General features: G+C 69.6%; 2 protein-coding genes across 6 annotated transcripts in view; both read left to right on the top strand.

Moving 5' to 3' along the window:
• Positions 1-726: 726 nt before the first annotated feature.
• On the top strand, positions 727-5,196 carry CDCA4 (cell division cycle associated 4). Of its 4 annotated transcripts, none has more exons than XM_051829818.2 (3): positions 727-883; positions 1,428-1,496; positions 3,915-5,196. In XM_051829818.2, exons 2-3 carry the CDS (start codon positions 1,476-1,478, stop codon positions 4,497-4,499), a joined length of 606 nt encoding a protein of 201 aa, XP_051685778.2. In that variant the 5' UTR covers positions 727-883; positions 1,428-1,475; the 3' UTR covers positions 4,500-5,196. The 4 variants fall into 4 exon arrangements, with proteins under 4 accessions (XP_051685778.2, XP_051685780.2, XP_051685779.2 ...); XM_051829820.2 differs by lacking the exon at positions 727-883 and adding an exon at positions 1,045-1,158; XM_051829819.2 differs by lacking the exon at positions 727-883 and adding an exon at positions 1,171-1,305.
• Positions 5,197-9,756: 4,560 nt separating this feature from the next.
• The window catches only part of AHNAK2 (AHNAK nucleoprotein 2), a 29,547-nt gene continuing 19,266 nt past the window's right edge, over positions 9,757-20,037 (top strand). Inside the window, exon 1 of one of the 2 annotated variants that reach the window (XM_070065369.1) lies at positions 9,757-11,080. In XM_070065369.1, coding sequence (XP_069921470.1) covers positions 11,029-11,080 — 52 coding nt within the window. In that variant the 5' untranslated portion in view covers positions 9,757-11,028. The remainder of the gene's footprint in view (positions 11,081-20,037) is intronic. The other variant, XM_070065370.1, reaches the window with a different exon arrangement.

Here is a 20,037-nt window from a genome sequence, read left to right as displayed (position 1 = left end):
GAGAGAATGTGGGGAGATGCGGACGGCGCCCCGGAGAGCGGGATCACGGGAGACGGCGGGGCGGGCCCACGCCCTCGGCGCCCCGGTACCCATGCGGCCCCGACACCGGGGACAGGACCCAGAGGCCCAGAGCCCGGCTGCGCGGCCCGGAGGAGGCCGCCCCCCACGCCCCGACTGTCCCAGCTCCAGCGGAGCGGCCGCCCAGGTGCACGGCGCCGCTTCGCCTCCCGGAGCCGGGGGTGGGCGACCCAGGCCCACACGCACGGGGCGCGGAAGCCGCGGGCCCGAGGCCGCCGCCAGCCGCCGCGCCCCGGCCCCCAGGTCATGCATTTGGCTCCCAGGCCCGAGGGCCCGAGCCCTTGGGCATCGCCGAAGGACCAGCCCGGGCGGGGGCGCCCCGGGAGCTGCACCTGCAGGGCACGGACGCGGAAGCCTCACAGCCCCGCCCGCCCCCTGGAAATCCCCAGCGCAGGCGCACTCAGGGACGCGCGCGAGGAGACTTGGGAGTCAGGGGCGTGGCCAGGCGCGAGGACCCCGCCCTCTGGGAGCCTGGGGGCGGGGCCGGGCCCGAGGAATCCTGGGAGCCGCTCACGGCATCTGGCGGGAGGGGCGGGGCCGCCGAGGGCACGTGAGGCGCCCAACGGCCGCCGCCGCCGCGCGGGAACGGGCGCAGCCTGGCCCCGCCCCAAGCAGGTTTGAACCCGAGGCTCCGCCCCCGTGCTCGGCCAATCGGCGAGGGCGGCGCGCGGCGGCCGCCATGGCGACCCTTTGTGGGCGCTGAGTGGCGCCGCGCCGCGCCCCGCCCCGCCCCGCCCCGCGCCGGCCGGGCCCTCCCTCGTCGGCGGGACGCGGCGGTGGCGGCGCGGGCTCGGTCCCCGCGCAGGTGAGCGTCCGGAGCGGGCTGGGGGGGCGGCCGGGTGCAGCCGGCGCGGGCGCTGCGGGAGGGCGCGGGGCGCGGCCAGGCCGCCCGGCTTCGAGCGGGGAGGCCCGGCCGGCGCGGGCGGGCGGGCGGGCGCCGGGGGCGCAGGCCTTTGTCCCCGGAAGGGCCGGCGGCGTCGGGCCGGGGTCACGTGCTGGGCGGGGCGGCCCGGCCGGCTTGGGGCCGCGGCTTCTCGGCGGCCGGCTTCCGCCCGTGGGTCCTCGGCGCGTGTCGGGCCGGTGAGCCGGGCGTCCTGCGGGGCCCTGGCCGGGTGCGGGAGGGCGCTGTCCCCGCGGGCCGCGGCGCTTCGTCCGCGCTCAGGGAGAGGTGGGCCTCGCTCTGCGGGGCGCGGCGGACCGGTGCGGCCCCGGGCTCGCTCTTTGCAGGTGGGGTTGGGGGTCGGTGTCCGGGGTCGGCCCGCACCTGCGGGGGCGCTGCAGGACGGGGGGCGGGGTGGAGCTGGGGGCAGCCTTTGCCTCGAGTTCCTAAAAATGTCCTTTCTCCGCAGGACAGCCGGGCAGGGAGGAGAGCGGGGCGGCGTGGACGCGGGGCCAGCATGGAGCTGCCGGCGGGGACGGTGAGCTTGGCCGCGGGCGGCCCGGGAGCTGGGGGCGCGGGCGGAGAGGCCCCTCCGTGTGCTGGGCGCCGGGCCTGGGACAAAGGCCCGAAGCTGGGAGTTCGTCCAGTGCCGGCCGCCGGGCCGGGGTTTCCGGAAGTCACTGGGTGGTCGCGGCCAGCAGGTCCGCCTGGGGCAGCCGCGGCCCTGTCCAGAGCTCCGTCCTCTGCGCGTGTGCCTGTGTGTGCGTGTATGTGAGGGACGTGTGCCTGCGTGGGACCTGTGCGTGTGCCGGGGAGCTGCGTGTGTGCGGGGGGCGTGTGTTTGTGTGAGGGACGTGTGCGTGTGTGTGAGTGCAGGGGACCTGTGTGTGCAAGAGATGTGTGTCTGTGCATGTGTGTGAGGGACATGTGTGTGTGTGTGAGGGACGTGTGCCTGCGTGTGTGTGAGAGGGACCTGTGCCTGTGTGTGTGCGTGCGGGGGGACTGTGGGGGGGCATGTGCCTGCGTGTGTGTGTGTGTGTGTGTGTGTGTGAGAGAGAGAGAGAGAGAGGGACGTGTGCCTGTGGGGGGGGGCGTGTGCCTCTGTGTGTGTGTCTGTGTGTGTATGAGGGACGTGTGCCTGCGTGTGTGTGTGTGCGTGCGGGGGGACTGTGTGTGCAAGAGATGTGTGTCCATGTGTGAGGGACATGTGTGTGTGTGTGAGGGACATGTGCCTGCGTGTGTGTGAGAGGGACCTGTGCCTGTGTGTGTGTGCGTGTGCAGGGGTCTGTGTGTGTATGAGGGACCTGTGCCTGTGTGTGTGTGTGTGTGTGTGCGTGTGCGGGGGACGTGTGCCTGCGTGTGTGTGTGCGCCTGTGCCTCCCGGTGCGGTGAGCGGCGCCTGGTTCCCAGGAGGCTGCGTCTGGCCCCAGGCCCGTGGGAAGCAGGCTGTGGCGGGGGTCAGGTGCCCAGCGCGCCCCTGCCGGGCCTCGGTTGTGTTCTCTTTCCTCTGGCGAGCGGCCCCCACCGGACAGACGGCCTGCGGTACAGGGGTTTGGCCGTGCCGAGTCGGCGTTTTAGCTCCGGTGGGGGGTCAGCACAGGGAACCCAGCCCGGGGCCTCCGATGCTCGCCGTACTTGGCGGTTTTAAGCCATTGACTTGTAGGTTTATTTATTTATTTGGAGGCAGAGTGGGAGGGAGGGAGGGAGGTCTAGCATCCAGATGGCTGCGACAGCCAGGGCCGGGCCGTCCTCTGCTGCTGTCCCAGGCCGTTAGCAGGGAGCTGGGTCAGGAGTGGAGCAGCCGGACCCTTCCCCGACGTGCCGGCCCTGCAGGCTGTGGCCCGAGCCAGGACTCTGGACGTGGGGTTGTGTTCGGGGCAGCAGGGGTGACTGGGTCTCCACTTTCTGCTGGCGAGGCAGGGAGGCCGCAGCAGCAGGAAGCTGGACTGCACACAGAGCTGAGACTCGAACCCAGGGCCCCGTTAGGGTGTGGCCTCTTGGCCACTGATCTCCTTGTGTGTTTCGGTGTTGATGGCTTCCGTTTCGAGACAGTGGGGGAGCGGCCGTGAGCAGGTGCCGTGGTGGGGGGAGCGCCTGCCTGCTGTCCCGGGGGAGTAGGCCGTGGTCCCACACTCCCACCGTTGTGCTGTGACGTGTGTGGACACACAGGCAGCTGCGGAGTGCTGGGCCGTCCTGGCTCTTGTACCCAGAGCCCACATCTGGTGAGGTCGCGGTTTGGCCTGCGTCCTGGCGGCTGCACCGGCGTCAGACGGGTGCTGGAACTCCTGGACCAGCGGCAGCTCGAGCCCCTCCCCTAGAGGCCACAGCTTTCCTCCAGGGTGTGGCTCCGCCCCCTGAGCATGGCCCCTCCCACAGGGAATGCTCGGGGCCCTTCACCTGGCCACTTCCTGTGATGAGTGTTGAAGTGTGCAGGGTGCTTGGGAGGACGGGACCTCTGTTGTCGGGTGCACCCTCGGGGGCTCCTGAGAGGGGTGTTGGTGGCGCCGGTTCTGCCCTGCACACCTCTGAGGAGGGACCGCCCTCATGCTCCTGCTCCCCCGGGGCTCCGTGGCCCGGCCTGTGCCCAGAACTGGGCCCGAGGGGTGACACAGAATTGGGCCTGGCAGGGCCTGTGGGTGGGCAGCTGCCTGACCCTGGACCACCCTGAGGATGCCGAGTGGACCCAGCAGCCGGGACCTCCGCAGGCAGTGGGTTTCAGCAAGTTGGCGCTACTGGACGCCGACCCCTGCCCCGTCCCGCGCCCGTGTTCCTGCCGGCTCGTGGCGGGCAGGCGTGCACCTCACTCCACCGCGAGGGCTCCCACGCTTGGACTTGTGGTGTGCGTTTTCAGCCTAGCTGTTGAGGGTGCGCTCGCGGAGGGCTGCTGTGCTGAGCTTTGCCCGCCGTGGCCTCCCCTGCCCGCTGTGCTCACGGCGTCTTGTCGGTTTCCCTGTAGGGCGCCATGTTTGCACGAGGCCTGAAGAGGAAATGCGTGGACCCCGAGGAGGCCGTGGAAGGCGCCCTGGCCGGCTTCAGGGCCGTCCCCTCCTACAGCCTGCAGCGGCAGTCGCTGCTGGACATGTCCCTGGTCAAGCTGCAGCTCTGCCACATGCTGGTGGAGCCCAACCTGTGCCGCTCGGTCCTCATCGCCAACACCGTGCGGCAGATTCAGGAGGAGATGAGCCGGGACGGCGCGTGGCACGGGCCTGCGCCCCCATGCACGGGGCGGGCCCCGCTGGACCACCTGGTCTCCACGGAGATCCTGTGCCGCGCCGGCCCCGAGCCGCCCAGGGACTCGGCGAGCAGCCCCCCGGGGCACAGGGGCTTCCAGAGGTCGCTGGAGCAGGTGCTGGAGACTCTGGAGGGCAGGGGCCCCGGCGGCGTGGAGGAGCTGTTCTCGGACGTGGGCGCCAGGGGCGGCAGGGCCGGCCACCGCGACGGGCTCGAGGGCCTGGCCCCGGGCCCCCCGCCCCCCGGCCCCAGCTGCAAGCCTGACCTGGGCGAGCTGGACCACGTGGTGGAGATCCTGGTGGAGACCTGAGGCGCTGCCGCCCCGCACGCGACAGCGCTGGCTGCCTTGGCCGGCAGGCGGCCCCGCGGGCTCAGGTGGGGGCTGTGGCCGTGTGCCGGGACAGCGCTCGCTGCGCCCCCGGTCGGGAGGGCAGGACGGAGGCCGTGTCCGCGGGGAAGGCTCCTGAGGCCCAGCCACAGGGCGCCGCCGCGGGCTGCGTCCAGCCTCGCTGAAATTGGGATAGGTGACTTTTACATTAAGTTTTATATGTTCGGGCCAATATTTTGTCTTAAAGTATATTTTTTGCAATTTTTATACTTTCATCTTTTAGATCGACCTTTTCAGCTATTTTTTAAAAAGTGTATTTTTCTATGGATATCCTGTGCTGCTACGGTAGACGCTCTGGGGGCCCACACACCCACCGTCGGTGCACTCATCCGCTAGGGCGGGTGAGGGGCTCTGCTGCCCATCGCCGTGGATGGCCCCGGTTGCCGCTGTGAGTCCCCGCGTGGCCGGGCTCCAGCCTGGACCCCAGCCCGCTGGGGAGGCCCGCTGCGGCGCCTGCTTGCTCCGGGTGCTGCGGCGCTCTGAACCGCGTTGTTTGTGCCGCTCCCTCCGTGCGAGTCTGCCTTGGGAGCCTCCCTTGGCCACAGCTGCGTTCTGTGTGTGCATGTGACCATTTGGTGTCAGCGACATAACCTTCATTAAACGTATCGAGCAGACGAAATGGAAATGTCCGTTCATTTGAAATTATCCACCTGCCTGAGACGTACCGGCTCAGCCCCCAGACGGCCGCAGCTCCTGAGCCGGGAACTCGGCCAGGCCTCCTGGGAGCCCGAGCACCCTGCTGCCTCGCTGCCCCCTGCCCGAGGTGGCGGACAGCCTCCGAGGTGATGGATGGCTTGGGTTTCCCCGGCCACGCAGGGCTCAAAGCAGAGGCCCCCCGCCTGCTCAGCTCTGGGTCCCAGCGTTGTCGGCTGCCTTCCTCTCGAAGCGAAGCAGCGCTTGGTGTCTTTGCAGCACTTCCGTCCTTTAAACCATCTGTGGATTCGGCAGTGGCTGTGGCCTCGGTAGCTTTGGACAGGAGAATGCAGACCTGCGAGTCCTGGCCTTCTGAGGCCATGGGGGGCACCCACGGCTCGCTGGGCAGCTGCTGCCCCCAGGGCAGACTTGGGACCGGGCGCAGTCCTGGCTCTGCCGTAGTCCACAGTGGGCCATCAGTGTTCTGTTCTGGTGTTTTGTTTTTTTAAAATTTGAGAGGCAGAGTTACAGAGAGCGAGGTGTTCCATCCGCTGGTTCACTCCCCAAATGGCTGCAACGGCCGGAGCTGAGCCGATCAGGAGCCCCCTCCGGGTCTCCCACGTGGGTGCAGGGCCCAGCACTTGGACCGTCCTGCACTGCTCTGCAGGCCATCAGCGGGGAGCTGGATTGGAAGAGGAGCCGCCGGGATTCAAACCTGTGCCCGTATGGGTGCCGGCGCCTCAGGTGGAGGCGTTGGCCACTGTGTCACAGCGCCAACCTCAGTCTTGTTTTCCTAAAACTTTCCACCAAGTTTGTGTGCATCTGTGTGACCTTGAGGACAGGTGATGGGGATAAGGGCAGGGCCCCCAGGAGGCCCTCAAGGGTGGACTGTGAGAAGCCATCTCCAAGCCCCACGCTCCTGTGGGCCCCAGACCTCTGGCTCCATGTCGGGCACCACAGCTGCTCTGCGCGGCCAAGAGCCAGGCGGCCTTGTACGGTGACTGCCATGTCCTCGTGACAGCAGCCGCAGCCCATGCCCGGGTCCCCACGGCACCAGCCTGGTGGCCAGCGATGCTGTCTGCTGGACGAGTTGCCTGTGGCGTGGCCCTGGCCCTTCCCATGCTCAGCACGGCTTCAGCCAGGGCCTGGGGTCATCCAGGCCCTGCCCTGCGGCTGCCCACCCACCTGCCGCAGGGCCTCCTGGTGCAGCCCGGGATTGGGGACCCTCGGAGTCCCAGCCAGACACAACCTGGTGCAGCTGGCCAGTTCTGCACTCTGGGGGGGCCCTCAGACCCGGCTGGAATCCCCAAAGCCTTAAGTCGCCCCCAGGTGCTGCTCTGCTACACCGGGGACCACGGGCCTGCTGGCACAGATCGGCGCCCGTGGGGCGGGCGTGCTGTCTGTCCCGTCCCGAACACAGCTTCACCCCTCCGCGCAGATCCTCCTCCGGACGGGGGCCTGGGACCCCGCAACCCAGCCCCTGCCAGCCCTGCCTCGTGTGCAGGGTGGGGCTGTGGGGGTGTGAGGACAGACTGCCCTTGACCATGTAGTGCCCAGTGCCTGCCCTGGCACGGCCACTCCGGGCCCCCTGCTGCCACCCAGGCTGCCTGCGGCTGGCGGTGGCATCCTGTTGCCTGCAAACCTCTGTCAGCCGGGGCGGGGGAGTGGCCCTGGCCCAGCCTCCCCCCACCCTGCCACACAGGGACCCACCCTGGAGGTGCATGAGGTGCGGGAGGGGAACGGATCCCCCACGGGAGGGCCTGAAAGGTGGCCTGGGCAGCACACTCCATCTGTGCCAGGGTTTTAGGGTCCCCTGGTCCCTGCACCCGCTCTTGCCGCCACGCTGCCTCCCCAGCCAACTGCGGAGGCCCGATCGCCCAGGAACGCCGCCTCTTGTGTCCGCGTGGTATGTTGTGGCCATGGGCGTGGCCAGCTTGACCTGCCCCCACCGTGCTGAGCATTCCCCACACCCCCACCCCGCCTGGAGGAGGTGACACGACCCCAGCCCCGCCCCACCCAGCTGGGCGGTCCGCTCTGGAGGACAGGGGCCTGAGACCCCGCAGCCCCTGGCAGCCCTGTCTCCTGTGCAGGGAGGAGAGGGTGAGGACAGACTGCCCCTTGGGCCGTGTAGCACCCAGTCCCCTCCCTGGCACGGCCACTTGGGGTTTCCTGCTGCCACCTGCCCGAGGTGAGGGGTCCTGATGGGCCAGCTCCCAGCCCAGGCTGGCTGCCCCACCCCCAGGCTCCTGTGGTCAGCCTTGCAGAGTGAGCTGGCTCCTGCCCCCTGCCCTCCCGTAGTGGGGCCCCTGGGGAGCCCTGGTCCACACAGCCCCAGCTGACCCCGTGCTCTGACCTGCTCGGGCCCTGTCCTGCAGGACACTACTGAACCGTGTTAGAATGACTGCATCCTGGACCATGGACAGCCTGTCCCGGGCTGGAGCTGGCTGGCCTCCCGGCTGTGCAGGCCCTGCCCACGCTGGCGTCAGCCGCTCCCATCCCAGGCGCACCGCTGTCCATCCGCACTGCTTGGCCCCCTCAGCCACTGCCCTGCCAGCCTCAAGGTTCTGGTTGGGGAGGGGGGACCTGGGCCCGAGTGGGAATCAGAACAAGGGCTGGACGTGGAGAGGGAGGGAGCGCTGTGGGGGGGGGGGGGCAGGCCCAAGGCTGGGTTACTGCAGTACCGCCGAGCCCCCCAGGGTGCGCACGCCCTCCTCCCTGGAGACCAGCAAACTTGCGGGTGAACACAACTCTCCCACCGGGAGCAAGCTAAGGCCGGGCCAGTGCTGTGGCACAGCGGGTTAGGATGGCACCTGTGACGCCAGCATCCCATATGGGCACCAGTTCCAGTCCCTGGGGAAGAGGTGGGAGGTGGCCCAGGTACTTGGACCCCTGCCACCCATGGAGCAGATGCAGATGGAGCTCCCGATTGGCCCAGCTCTGGCTGTTGTGGCCCTCTGGGCAGGTGCCACGGGGGCACATGCTGAGCGCCAGGCCTCAGCTGCCCAGGTCTAACTGGTGCCACCCACAGGCCATGAGCAACGCAGGGGGTCAGTGGTCAGGAGGAGCCTTCATGGCCCCCAGGTCTCTCAAGTCGCTGAGCATCACTGACCAGCAAGGACTGGCCGGGGGAGGGGTGCTGGCCCCCGGGGTCCCGGGTGACGGCCTAACCCTAACCCTAACTCTAACCCTAACCCTAACCTAACCCTAACCTAACCCTAACTCTAACCCTAACCCTAACCCTAACCCTAACCCTAACCCTAACCTAACCCTAACCTAACCCTAACCTAACCCTAACCCTAACCCTAACCCTAACCCTAACCTAACCCTAACCCTAACCCTAACTCTAACCTAACCCTAACCTAACCCTAACCTAACCCTAACCCTAACCCTAACCCTAACCCTAACCCCTGGCTGCCGTGTCCCCCCAGGGCAGGGGAGGCACAGGGTGCTGGACAGAGACCTCCTGGAGTGGCATGCCACCAGCCCGCTGACCGCCCGCGCTGCCCTATGTCCTGGAACAGGCTCTCGGCTGCGCAAGGGTGGGGCGCCTGGCTGGGCAAGTGTCCTGCTCTCAGAGGCCCCGCCCTCTCCGTGCCGAGGCCCCGCTGCCCCCACGACCGCGGTGTGAGCCGGGAGGGAGGGACAGGGGAGGAGTTTGCACTGCTGCGGCTGCTGGGGGGCATACGTCATTGATGCCCTGGGCGCCCCAGCCCGCACTCGGCCAGGGCCTCCACCCCTCCTGGGGCCCAGGGAGACGGCTGCTCAGGGCTGCACAGCCCGGGGTGATAGGCAGGAGGGGGGCCCACGCGTGCTGCAGGTGTCCCCGCCAAGCTGCAGCCCAAGCACTGGGGGCAGAGCAGAGCTGGACGGCTGCCCGGGGACGCCCCAGAGTGGGCAGGGGAGGGGCCTGCACGGGATGGAGTCCACTCCCCGGCTGGGGGGACAGGGCTGTCCCCGAGCCCAAGGGCGGGAGCCCCGTGGAAGGCAGTGGGCAGGCCTAGGAGATGGAGCTCCAGGGGGTCCTGGCCACTGCAGGCTGGGGGCTCAGGCTCAGTACCCACCAGGACGGCCCGGAGGGGACAGAGGGCGGGGGGCACTCAGGGAGCCCCCAGTGGCTCTGGGAGGCAGCCCCTCCTCCCCGTCCAGCTCCTGCCACCCCACCCCTGGCCAGAGCCAGGATGCGTCACAGGGCGTGGGGGCACTTCCTCTGGACAGGGCCCAGGGGGCTGCGGCAGGGGGCAGGGCAGGCAGATCTGTGCTGTAAGGCCCCCGAGTCCACAAGACCACCCCACGGGCTCCCACGGCCAGACTCCCCGGCGCACGGCGGCTGAGCTGGGCAGGCTGGAGCAGACGCACGGACACGCCCGGGCCCTGCGCAGGGCAGTGTGCCCACCTGAGAGGCAGGGCTGTGCCCGCGGTGCTGTGGGCGGGGCTGCCGGGGCCTCTTCCCGGCAGTGCTCCCGTCCGCCTGACCTGCAGTTGGCCGGCTGCCTGGTGCCGCAGCGCCGGACGGGAGCTGCCCAGTGGCGGCCATCCATGGCTGGTCCCCCGAGCCCCGTGCCTGCTCCCCGCCCTGTGTGTGCGCCCTGCCGTGCGCATGTGTGCCTGTGGGGCTGCGTGCATGTGCGTGACCTTGCAGGTGTGTCTGTGTGTGTGCATCTCTGTGTACCTCAGTGTCTGTGTGAGTCTGTGAATGCGTGTGTGTGTGCGTCTCTGTGCATCTCAGTGTCTCTGTGAGTCTCTGCGTGTGTGTCTGAGTGTGTGTGAGTCTGTGAATTTGTGTGTGTGTCTGTGTGAATCTGTGAATGCGTGTGTGTGTGCGTCTCTGTGTGTCTCAGTGTGTCTGAGTCTCTGTGAACGTGTGTCTGTGTGTGAGTGCAAGCGTCTCTGTGCGTCTCAGTGTCTCTGTGCGTCTCTGTGTCTCTGTGAGTCTCTGAATGCGTGTGTGTGTGCATCTCTGTGTGTCTCAGTGTCTGTCTCTGTGAATGCGTGTGTGTCTGAGTGTGTGTGTCTCTCTGTGAGGCTTTGTGAATGCGTGTGTGTGTCTGTGAGTGTGTATATCTGTGCACGGGGCTCCACATGCCCCATCCTGCAGGCCTCACCCCATGCCCCCACCAGCTTCTGGAATATTCTGGGACCCTTCAATTCCCTCCACACCTCACTGCCCTGGTCCAGCTGTCCCCCCTGCCCCCACGGCCAGCTTGGAGTCCAGCCTGCAGCCTCTCAGCCCTGCCCCCAGGGCCCCAGCCCCCTGGCCTGCCCTCTGCACCGTGCCCGGGTCACCCCTCACCCCATCTTTGCAGGCTCCGCCTTCACAGCCCCGGGCACGCACAGTGGGGTCCTGGCCACAGCGCCCCAGCCCCCAGGCTCCTGGCGTGAATGGGTGGGAAGGACGGGCTGGACGTCCCGGTGCCAGTCCCCACCTCACAACCTGTCCAGCCACCCTGCCCAGGGCATCCTTGGGCACTAGGAGCTCCGGCCCCACCTATGCCCCCAGTTCTGTCCCGCCCCACCCAGGGAGCCCCACGCCCGCCAGTGGAGGGGGCAGCAAAGCAGCGCAGGGCCGGGAGCCGGTGCGGGGGCTGGGCCCTCCCTGGCGCGGCTCAGGTCCACCCAGGCCTGGTGGGGGAGGCGCCAAGCGAGGTCTGGGCGGGGCTGGCTGCAGGCGGCAGCCAATGGGCTGCCTGGGCCGGGCGGTCCGGCGGGCGCGGCCGGTCCGCAGTGTTCAGCGGCTGCAGCGCGGACAGCAGAGACAGCGCGGGGCGCGCCGGAGCCTGGACAGCTTCTGGACGCGCCGGGTCGCGGCGCCAACGCCGAGATGTGCGACTGCTTCCACGCCGTGCTGCCCTGGCCCGGGGCCCCCGGCAGCGGTGCGCCTCCCTGCCTGCAGCCCGCTCCGGGGCGGGTGGGCCCGCCAGGGCGGCCGCATGGGGACCCGCGGCCCGCGCTGCTCTCCCTGCCTCCCTCCCCGCTGCGGGCTCCCCATCCCCATCCCTGCCTCCCGCTGCTCTCGTCCTGTCCCTGTCCCTGCTGCTTTGCTTGTCTCCTGGTCGCTGCGGGGTGGTCTCTGTCACCCGCTCTGGCTCTCCACCCCCCCCCCCCCGTCGCTGTCCCCTGCTGTGGTCCTGACAGGTGGCTGCCTGCTGGGAGCAGGCTGCGTGGTTGGGTGGGAACAAGGGCCATGGACCACGAGGACCCTGGGGACTGGCTGCCAGGCTTGACCGCTGGGCTGTTTTGGGGACAGCAGCCTGGCCGGACCAGGAGTTAGGGCTGCTGTGTGGTGTGTGGTGGGGTCACTGGTTTGGGGCTGGCTGCGGCAGAGCTAGGCTTGGCAAAGCGCCCGAGTGGGGCCAGAGACCAGGCCATAGGGTTGGCCAGCACTGGGTGAGGTCAGGCAGGGGTTGTCCATGGGGGTGACTCTCAGGGTGGTCAGTGCCCTTTTTTGAGCCCCTGGCTGCAGAGTGGACCCTGGGGCGGGCAGTTGTGCAGCAGCCAGGCCACACCCAGGGCACCTGGCCAGCATGGCGAGGGGCTGGGCTGCACTGCAGTCCTGGGCGCAGGTCACTGCTGCTGCGGCCACCGCCCATGTCTACAGGGGCTCGGTCTGGGCGTGGCCCTGCAGCCCGCAGGACTTCCTCCCCCCCTCGGGTCCATCTTGTCCAACCGAGGCTGGGGTGCAAGATTGGCCTGAAGGGCTGGGCCCCTCCCAGCACTGCTCAGAGTCCCAGGAGACCTCCTGCTTGGGTCTCCCCAGCCCAGAGGGCGCCGAGGCCACGGACACGCCCTGAAGGTGGCAGAATGATGGCCCCGGGCCTGCTTTCCTCGGGGTCCCCAGCATCTCCAGGAAAGGGGTCCCCAGCAGCCAGCTCCGTGCATGGCGTCTCCCTCACTCCCAGGTGCCGGAGACCCCCGGCTTTGGGTGCCTCCATCCTGCCCGTCCTCCTGCCTCCGGAGAGGCTGAGCCTGGTGTCCTGCCCTGGCTTCACGGAGCCCCTCTGGGGCAGCCCCTGTGCTGTGCTCTCAGGGAGTGGGGCCTCCTGGAGGACCCCAGTGGGTTCACAGCCCCGGAGCTCTCCACAGCTGTCTGATTCCCTGACCCTCCCCACTGTCCCCACGGCCTGGGAACAGGCATTCCTGACAAGGAATGGGTCTCCCCCAGCAGACCAGAGATAGGCAGGCCCTCCCGTGCTCCCATCTCCCCGCCTGGTCCCACCAGCCTCACCGGGTCCCCTGACGCCCCCTCTCGAGGCAGAGTCTCGGAAGCCACGGCTGGCGATGGCACCCGCGTGGACCCCGGGGGTGCACGAGCTGGGCTGTTCCCCTGTGCCCGCTGCCCAACTCGGGGATCTGACCCACGTGCTGGTGCTGCCCCCTGGTGGCTGCACTGCGGGCACGCTGCCCTGGGAGCCGCCCACCTCACTGCCTCTCTCCCCTGGTGAGGTCCAGACCAGCGCTGAGTGTGGGAAGGCAGCTGTGCCCGGTGCACCAGCTCCACCCAGGGCTCCCGGCTGTAGCAGCACCAAGTTCACCCCATGGGCTGTGTCCCCAGGTCCCGGGGAGGCAGAGCTGGGTTCTGGGCTCTCTAAGTGGCAGGGACCGCCCCCCTCCAGCCCTGGTCCTTCCCCATCTTGCACTGCAACCCCCTGGCTCGGCCAGAGCGCCGCCCCCAACTACACCCAAAGAAATCCCCCTCTGGGCCAGGGAGACCCCAGGGGACATCGCACGGTCTCTGTAGGGGGAGGGGCCCAGCATGGCTGAGGCAGCCTCCGCGTGGCCCTGGGGCTGCGGAGCTGCATGAGCAGGAGTGACCCCGGCTGCCGAGTCATGGCCATGCAGCCAGGGAGGCCGAAGGCTGGCACCAGCGTGCCCACCCACGCAGGCGGCTCCCCGGGGCCGTGTCCCCATTCTGCAGATGCAGGAGGGAGCAGAGCCCTGGCCACGGTGGAGCTTGTCTGGGCTGTCAGGTGACAGGTGCTGGCTACCTGTGCAGCCAGCTACCTGTGCAGCCAGCAGTGCCGCGGGCCGGGAGGAGCAGCAGAGGCGTCCTGCCTCCCCGGGCCCCAGTGAGGCAGTCTCAGAAGCCACGGCTGGCGATGGCACCTGCGTGGCCCCCGGGGGTGCACGAGCTGGGCTGCTTCTTGGACCCCGGCTTTGCCCACCTGGTGCCGCTCCAGCAGAGGGTGGCGTGGGCCGGGGAGGGCTGAGCCGGCGGGGCCGGGAGGACAGGAGGGGAGGGTCGAGCTGGCGGGGCCGGGAGGTAGGAGGGGAGGGCCGAGTCGGCGGGGCCGGGAGGTAGGAGGGGAGGGCCGGTGTGGGCCGGGAGGACAGGAGGGGAGGGCTGACGGGGCCGGGAGGACAGGAGGGCTGAGCCGGTGGGGCCCAGGCAGCTGTGTGTCCAGTGTCAGGCCCGTGGCACGGAAGCCACCCCGCTTCCTTTCAGGCCAGCCCTTCCCTCCTGTGCCCAGCTGGGCGCTGCCTCCTCCAGGAAGCCCTGGGTTGCTGTGTTTGCCCCCATTGCCCCTCAGGTCTATACCCTGTGTCCCAGGCTCTGCCTGACCTGTCTAGGGGGTGGGAAAGTGTGGGTGCCGGGCAGAGAGCCCCTGACTCTGGTGGGGCTGGACACAGGCTGTGGGGCCCCTTTCCCTCTAGATGTGGGGAGCCAGGGTCTCCCCAGCTTGTTCTTCTGTGCACAAGGGGGGTGTGAGGTGTGAGGACGCCTGCCGGTCCGCCTGCCTGTCCATCTGTCCATCTGGGTCTGGCGCCCCCTAGAGCCCGTGTGTGCCAGGGTTCGCTCAGCCGGTGCCATTCAGGCACTGTGTGATGCGTGCAGCCTCAGGGGCAGAGGCGTAATGGAGGGCTTCCTGGAGGAAGAGGCAGCCTGATGCAGAGCGTGCAGCGTGCCTGCGGAGCTGCATGGGTGGGTGTGTGCCAGCGGGGGCACGCGGGGAGCCCTGCTGGCTCCCCTGGCCTCCTCTGCTCCCCACCCCTCAAGGCAGCCAGGACCCTGGTCAAACCGTGAGCCTCGAGGGTGAGCCCCGGGGTGTCTCGGCTCTGCCTCCAGGTTTCTCTTGGTTTTTCTGTTTTTGGAAGCCACAGAGCAGCCACGGCCAAGGCCTGCCTCGCTAGGATAAATATTTAATCGTCAGAAGCAGTTTCTAAAATGGAAAACAGAGCAGGGCCCAGGAGGCCAGGGAGGGGCAGGGCAGGACAGGAGGCTGTGCACCCCCACACCCCCAGGTGCTGATACCGCCCCGCCTGCTGCAGGGGCCCAGGAAGGGGTCCCCGGCCACCTTCCTGTCTGGGCATGGCGTCCGGTGTGTGTCTGCTGCCAAGGGGACAGTGAGGCAGACAGGAGAGGCAGGGATAGCGCTGGGGCCTGTGTCAGCACAGGAGGCCACTGAGCCCCACCGCGGGAAGGTGGCGCCCGTGCCTGGCCAGCCAGGCAGGCAGGGCTCTGGGCTCCGGGTGCCTGCCCTTCCGGGCCTCCCTTGGGCTCTGGCTGGCCCTTGTTCCCGAGGGCTGGCAGGCTTCAGGGCCCCTCTGCGGGCAGGAAGAGAATGGCCCTGCTGCGGGCTCAGCTCCCAGGGCTCCTCCTTGACACGGCCCCTGGAGCGCTGCTCCGTGCCCCGTCCCAGCGCGGAGCCCCGTGGGGCGGGGGCTGGGCCCGGGTCCAGTCTCAGCCAGGACCGCCTGTGCGGTGTCAGCGGCACGTGGGCTTCCTGGCAGTGGAGACGGGTGGGCAAGGGCTTGTCCAGTGTGCAGCCGCGGGGTCAGGTGTGCGCCACCCCTACTGGCGGGGCAGTGCCCTCCCTGGTGGCGCAGGTCCTGAGCCGCCTGGGGCCCCGGGAGGGCGGGGCAGAGCCTGTGCTGCCCGGGGTGTGCCCCGAGGGAGCTCTGGCCCTCTGGGCTAGGGGGACGACACTGCTAGTGGGCAGAAACCGCGCCCCGCCCCCACAGCTGCCATAGACAGAGGCCACGGGCGCGGGTCCGGCCCCTGGTGCTGGGGCCTGGGAGCCAGGGGGAGGTGGCCGGAACCGGGAGGCCCTCCCCATGGCCTCGGAGGACAGGGGTGCTCGAGTGTTCTGGGGGCAGGGGACCCAGGCCCAGGAGAGAAGGCGGAGGGCAGCGTCTGTTCTCTAGCATCTCTCCTGTGTCACCCGGCGGCTGCTGGGTGCCGGCTGCCTTCCCAGGGGAGAGCCGGGGGTGGGCCCAAGGCAAGGCTGCAGGCACCCCGCCCGCTTCCCCGGTGAGGTTCCCTTCGGGCTGTGGGGGAGACCGCTGGGGTGGGGGCTCGCCTTCCAGGACCAAGGATGGCCCAGGCCTCTCAGCCCCGCGGCTCCTCGCCCTGAGCCCTGCCTCCCCCCACCCAAGCCCTCTGAGCTGCCTGGGGGCAGTCCCTCGCCCACTCCATTTCTTCCTGGTGGAGGCCTTGATGCAGCTGCTGCCTGGGGCCTGGCGTGGCCAGCAGGCTGTGGGTGCAAGCTGTCCCCACGGCTCCTGGGGCTGAGCTGACCCCCGCTGCCCAGGAACCCCAGCTGTGGGGCCTGCCCCGGCCTGCCTGTGGGGTGTGGGCGGCTGGCACCACAGGGGTGCAGGCAGTGGGCTGCGGGGCCCTGCCTGGGCCTGCTGGCCTCCCAGAGCCGAGGGGGCCGGAGGCTGGGAGTCCTGGGGACAGCAGGGGGGCAGCAGGCCAGGCGGCCTGGACACTTGGGGAGCCTGGCAGGGGGTGCATGCCTCAGCCTCCGCTTGGCCCAGTCGACAGCCGGGGTACCTGTTAGTTACCACGGCAGCTCCCAGCTCACCAGGCGCCTTTGTTCCTGGGAGCTTGGAGAGGTGAGGGCTGGGGTGGGGGATGGGGTCAGGCACAGGCAGGGGGCGTCCCCCAAGGGCGTGGGCGATGCCCCCCTTCCCTTCCTTGCCCCCCCACCCTGGGCCGCTCTGGAGGTCAGCTCTGGCATCTTCAGGGAAACTGAGGCGCAACAGCCCGGGGCCAGCTCACCGCTGCCCTCACCGTCTGTCCACACGGCAGGACGGGCCGCGGGCCCTGTGCTGCCTGGCCCAGGGTGGTGACTCAGACGGTTTCTCCCCGCGGACAGCTGCTCCGGCCGGGAAGGGCCTGGGGTGTGGGCCCAGCTCCAGGAGCTGCGCACTGAGGGCCAGCCTGGCTCCTGCTCTGTGGGGGCCCCGGCCCCTCCCTCTGCGGGGCGTGGGGGTCTGGGCAGGGCGCTGAGCTGCGGGAGGAGGAGGCCAGGAGGGAGGGGGTGGTGGCGGGGCGGCAGGAGGCTGGTGCTCTCCCAGCTGGGTCGGAGAGCAGGGAGCGTCTGGCTGTTTCCTGAGCCCACCCAGCACCCCAGCCCCCTGCCCGCCTCGCCACTCAGCAGGTGGGTGGGGCCACAGGGGTTGAGATGGCGGGCATGTCCCTGCCCACCCTGGCCCGGCCCCTGGCTGCAGCTGATACACACGAAGGTTCCAGCTGCGTGTGCCAGGGCCAGCCAGGCGGGGCAGGACGACAGGGAGCCAGGGCGGAGGCTGGGGCCTTTCCCAAGCAACGTGGGCTCCTGGGCCCCGGTGCCGCGGTGTGGTCAGGACAAGGTGGCCTGGCCAGGTGGGGACAGTCTGGAGGGGGCCGTGGGGGTGATGGTGCCGGCGGTACATACAAGTCCCGAGGGCTGGGGCTGGGCAGCCTGGGAGGGGTCTCAGGTGGCAGCTGCTGTCCTGGTTTGGTGCCTGTGGGGGGTGGTCCAGGGAAGCCCAGACTGTTCCTGGAGCTGCCCCCGGGCTGGGGGCTGGGGCTGGAGGACCCGCTCCCTGTGGCTGCTGCATCGCACGGGCTGGGGGCTGGTGGGCTTCACTGTGCCTGTTTCTCCTGCTGTGGAAGGAGAGGGACTAGGCCCCCTGCTGCCCCTCCCAGCTCCGGCCCGGCCTGTACCCGGGAATGGGCGGCGCCCGCGTCCTCCCAGGAGCTCTGGCAGCTCCCTCCCTTCCTCTCCCCACGCACTCCTGCACGAGGATTTGTCACGGCGCAACCGACCCTGTCCTGGGCCCCAAGTGCTTGGTGAGCAGAAGTGTTCTGGGGACGCGGGAGCAGGCAGCCAGGCTCGGCCTGTGTTTGTGCGGTGGAGAGAGCGAAGTCTGGAGCTGGGAGAGAGCCGGCCCGGCAGGAGACCGGGCGGGGCCTTCGCAGGGCACCAGGGGACCAGGGCTGGCTGCCTAGGGAGGGAGCCTGGTGGCCGCCGCTGCTTGCGGTGGGAGTGGCTGAGGGGGCCGGGCCGAGAGGAGCAGGTGGCGTCCGCAGGAGCCCTGCAGCTGGGAGGCAGAGGAGGAGCTGGGCCAGCTTGCAGAGCCGGCTGGGAGCTCGCCCAGAGAACTTCCTGGGGAAGCATCAGCGGCGTGGGCAGGCGTCGCTTTGGGAGGTCTGAAGTCTCAGGATAGGCAGCAAGCCCAGCGCCCCTCAGCGAGTTCTGGGCAGGGGTGAGGCTGAGCCCCAGGACGCCTCCCGGATGCCCGCCCTGCAGCTGCAGAGCCCGTGGCTGTGTGTGCCCTGGCTCCCGTGTGCCCGTGGCTGTGTGTGCCCTTGCTCCTGTATGCCCTTGCTCCTGTGTGCCCTGGCTCCCGTGTGCCCTGGCTCCTGTGGGCCCATGGCTGTGTGTGTCCGTGGTTCCTGTGGACCCGTGGCTGTGTGTGCCCTGGCTCCTGTGGGCCCTGGCTCCTGTGGGCCCGTGGCTCCCATGTGCCGTGGCTCCTGTGGGCCCGTGGCTCTGAGACAGAGGGTGAGGACCCTCCTCCCCAGCGAGAGCCTGGCTCTGACCGCCAGCGCCTCACTCAGGGCTTCTCAGGTTCTCCCAGGGTGGGGAGGGCCAGGGCAGGCGCCTGTGCCCACACAGGTCCCCCACAGAGCCTGCAGGACTGCATCCAGGTGTGCACACACACAAACCTGGAGCGAGGTGCGCTGCCTCCCGGGCTGCCCGCTCAGCACCTGCAGGGCCCAGAGCCCCTGCAGGGCCCCCCGGCCCTGCACTGGTCAGTTTTGATGTGGACCTGGACTTGTTTCCGTGCCTCGCCCTGGCCGTGGCCCTGCTGGGGGCCTCTCGGAGCCGCCCCACACCCTCCCTCCCACAGCTCCACCTGCCCAGTTCCTGGGAGTGACGCCTTCTGGGCCAGGGGCAGGTCTCTGCCAGGAGCTCCAGCATGCTGTCCCCCCACACCCTGGAGCGTGAGGAATGGGGTGCTGATGGGGCGCAGGGAGGACCCAGTGCCAGCAGCCAGACCTGCTGGGCCAGCAGCCGCGCTCGTCCGAGCTCCCCCGGTGACCAGCAGTAACCTGCGTGGTCCCAGTGACTGCAGGGCTGGGCCCGCCGGCAGAGCAGGGCTGAGCGCTCTGGGCAGGCACGGGACAGCCCCTCCCCTGGGCTCCGGGCCGGGGCGGGGGGGCACGCGCTCTGCGGAGGTGGACACTTGGGGCCTGGGCTTCGTCCTCCCTGTCCCCCGGTGCAGGGTGAGGCTGGCAAGGCCGGCAGGGCGGCCCCATCCTGCCGTGGACAGGACGCCCCTGCCTGATGTGTCCCCAGCCCCCGACCCTCTGCCCCTCGTCGGTGTTGGGGAGGCACAGGGCCCAGGGCAGGGCCGCGCCTGCCTCTTCCCCTCCCTGCCCCAGTTCCCTGTGCAGAGGGGGCTCACGCCTCCCGCACGCTGCCAGGGCCTCACCCACAGGATGCCACGAGGCAGGGCCGGGCCGGGCCTGTGCCCCACAGTGCCCACCCTTCTGGGCTCAGGTCCCGTGGGAAAGCCCCGGCGCTCAGCTCCGGCTTTGACTGGGGAGGGTCTCAGGAGGGGGAGGGGCGGGGGCCCTTCTGCTGGGCCCAGCTGTGGGCCAGGTGGCCCGGGGACCTCCTCTGCCCGCAGCCAAGCGCCGGGTCGGGGTGGGGAGGGGGTGTCGCTGTGAACAGCTGGAGGCGCTGGCTCTGTTCGGCTGGCGAGCCCCCCGTTTCTGTGTGACCCCCGAGACACCTACTGTAGGGATCGAGGGGGAGGGTCTTGGCAGAGCGAAAGGGACACTGAGGCCGAGAGAGGAGGCTGGAGTCACGAAGGGAGGGGCTTCATGCTCGGTGGGCTCTGGCCCTCCCCTCCCCTCTGCTGCCCCCGGTGGGCTCTGCCCCCCTCCCCTCCCCTCTGCTGCCCCCGGTGGGCTCTGCCCCCCTCCCCTCCCCTCTGCTGCCCCCTGGTGGGCTCTGCTCCCCTCCTCTCACCCCTGCTGCCCCCCTGTGGGCTCTGGCCCTCCCCTCCCCTCCCCTCTGCTGCCCCCGGTGGGCTCTGCCCCCCTCACTCCTGCTGCCTCCTGGGGGGCTCTGGCCCCCCACCTCTGCTACCCCATGGGGCTGTCTGGGGCCTCAGTGGGTGGTGCACTGTCCAGACACCAAGGCTGGGGGCCAGGCAGGGCCTGGGGCTCTTGGGGACGTGCGGCACAGGGAGCAGCCTCCGCCCATGGCCAGGGTGGGAGAAGGGACCCCAGGGGGCAGTCAGGGGGTCTGACTCTTGGACTGAAACCTCCCCAAGGCTGCTTGTGGGTGGCCTCCTGGAGGCTGACTTTCCTCAGGGGACCAGGGGGCCAGGGGTCTGGGCTCGGGCAGGAAGGAGGGGCAGGAGGTGAAGGCAGAGTGGCCCAGCTCTGCCTCCCCAGGAGACCCCAACCTCGGCCAGGCCAGAGCGGAGCTCTCTGCAGAAGCCGAGCAGTGGCAGGTGCTGGGGCAGGCCCTCTGGGCGGGCAGATATTGCTGCGGCCCCACCCACGCAGACAGGGGCCATCACAGCTCCGACAGGCCACAGGCTG

This window comes from Oryctolagus cuniculus, chromosome 20, assembly GCF_964237555.1.
Source record: "Oryctolagus cuniculus chromosome 20, mOryCun1.1, whole genome shotgun sequence".
Classification (NCBI taxonomy): domain Eukaryota; kingdom Metazoa; phylum Chordata; class Mammalia; order Lagomorpha; family Leporidae; genus Oryctolagus; species Oryctolagus cuniculus.
This window is presented reverse-complemented; position numbering and strand designations above follow the sequence as displayed.

What these genes read in the sequence shown, in the direction of transcription:
- CDCA4 (XM_051829818.2), top strand. Translation starts at nt 1,476, where the DNA reads ATGGAGCTGCCGGCGGGGACG. An exon ending in TGGAGCTGCCGGCGGGGACG is followed by an intron (nt 1,497 to 3,914) that starts GTGAGCTTGGCC and finishes GTTTCCCTGTAG; the next exon opens with GGCGCCATGTTTGCACGAGG.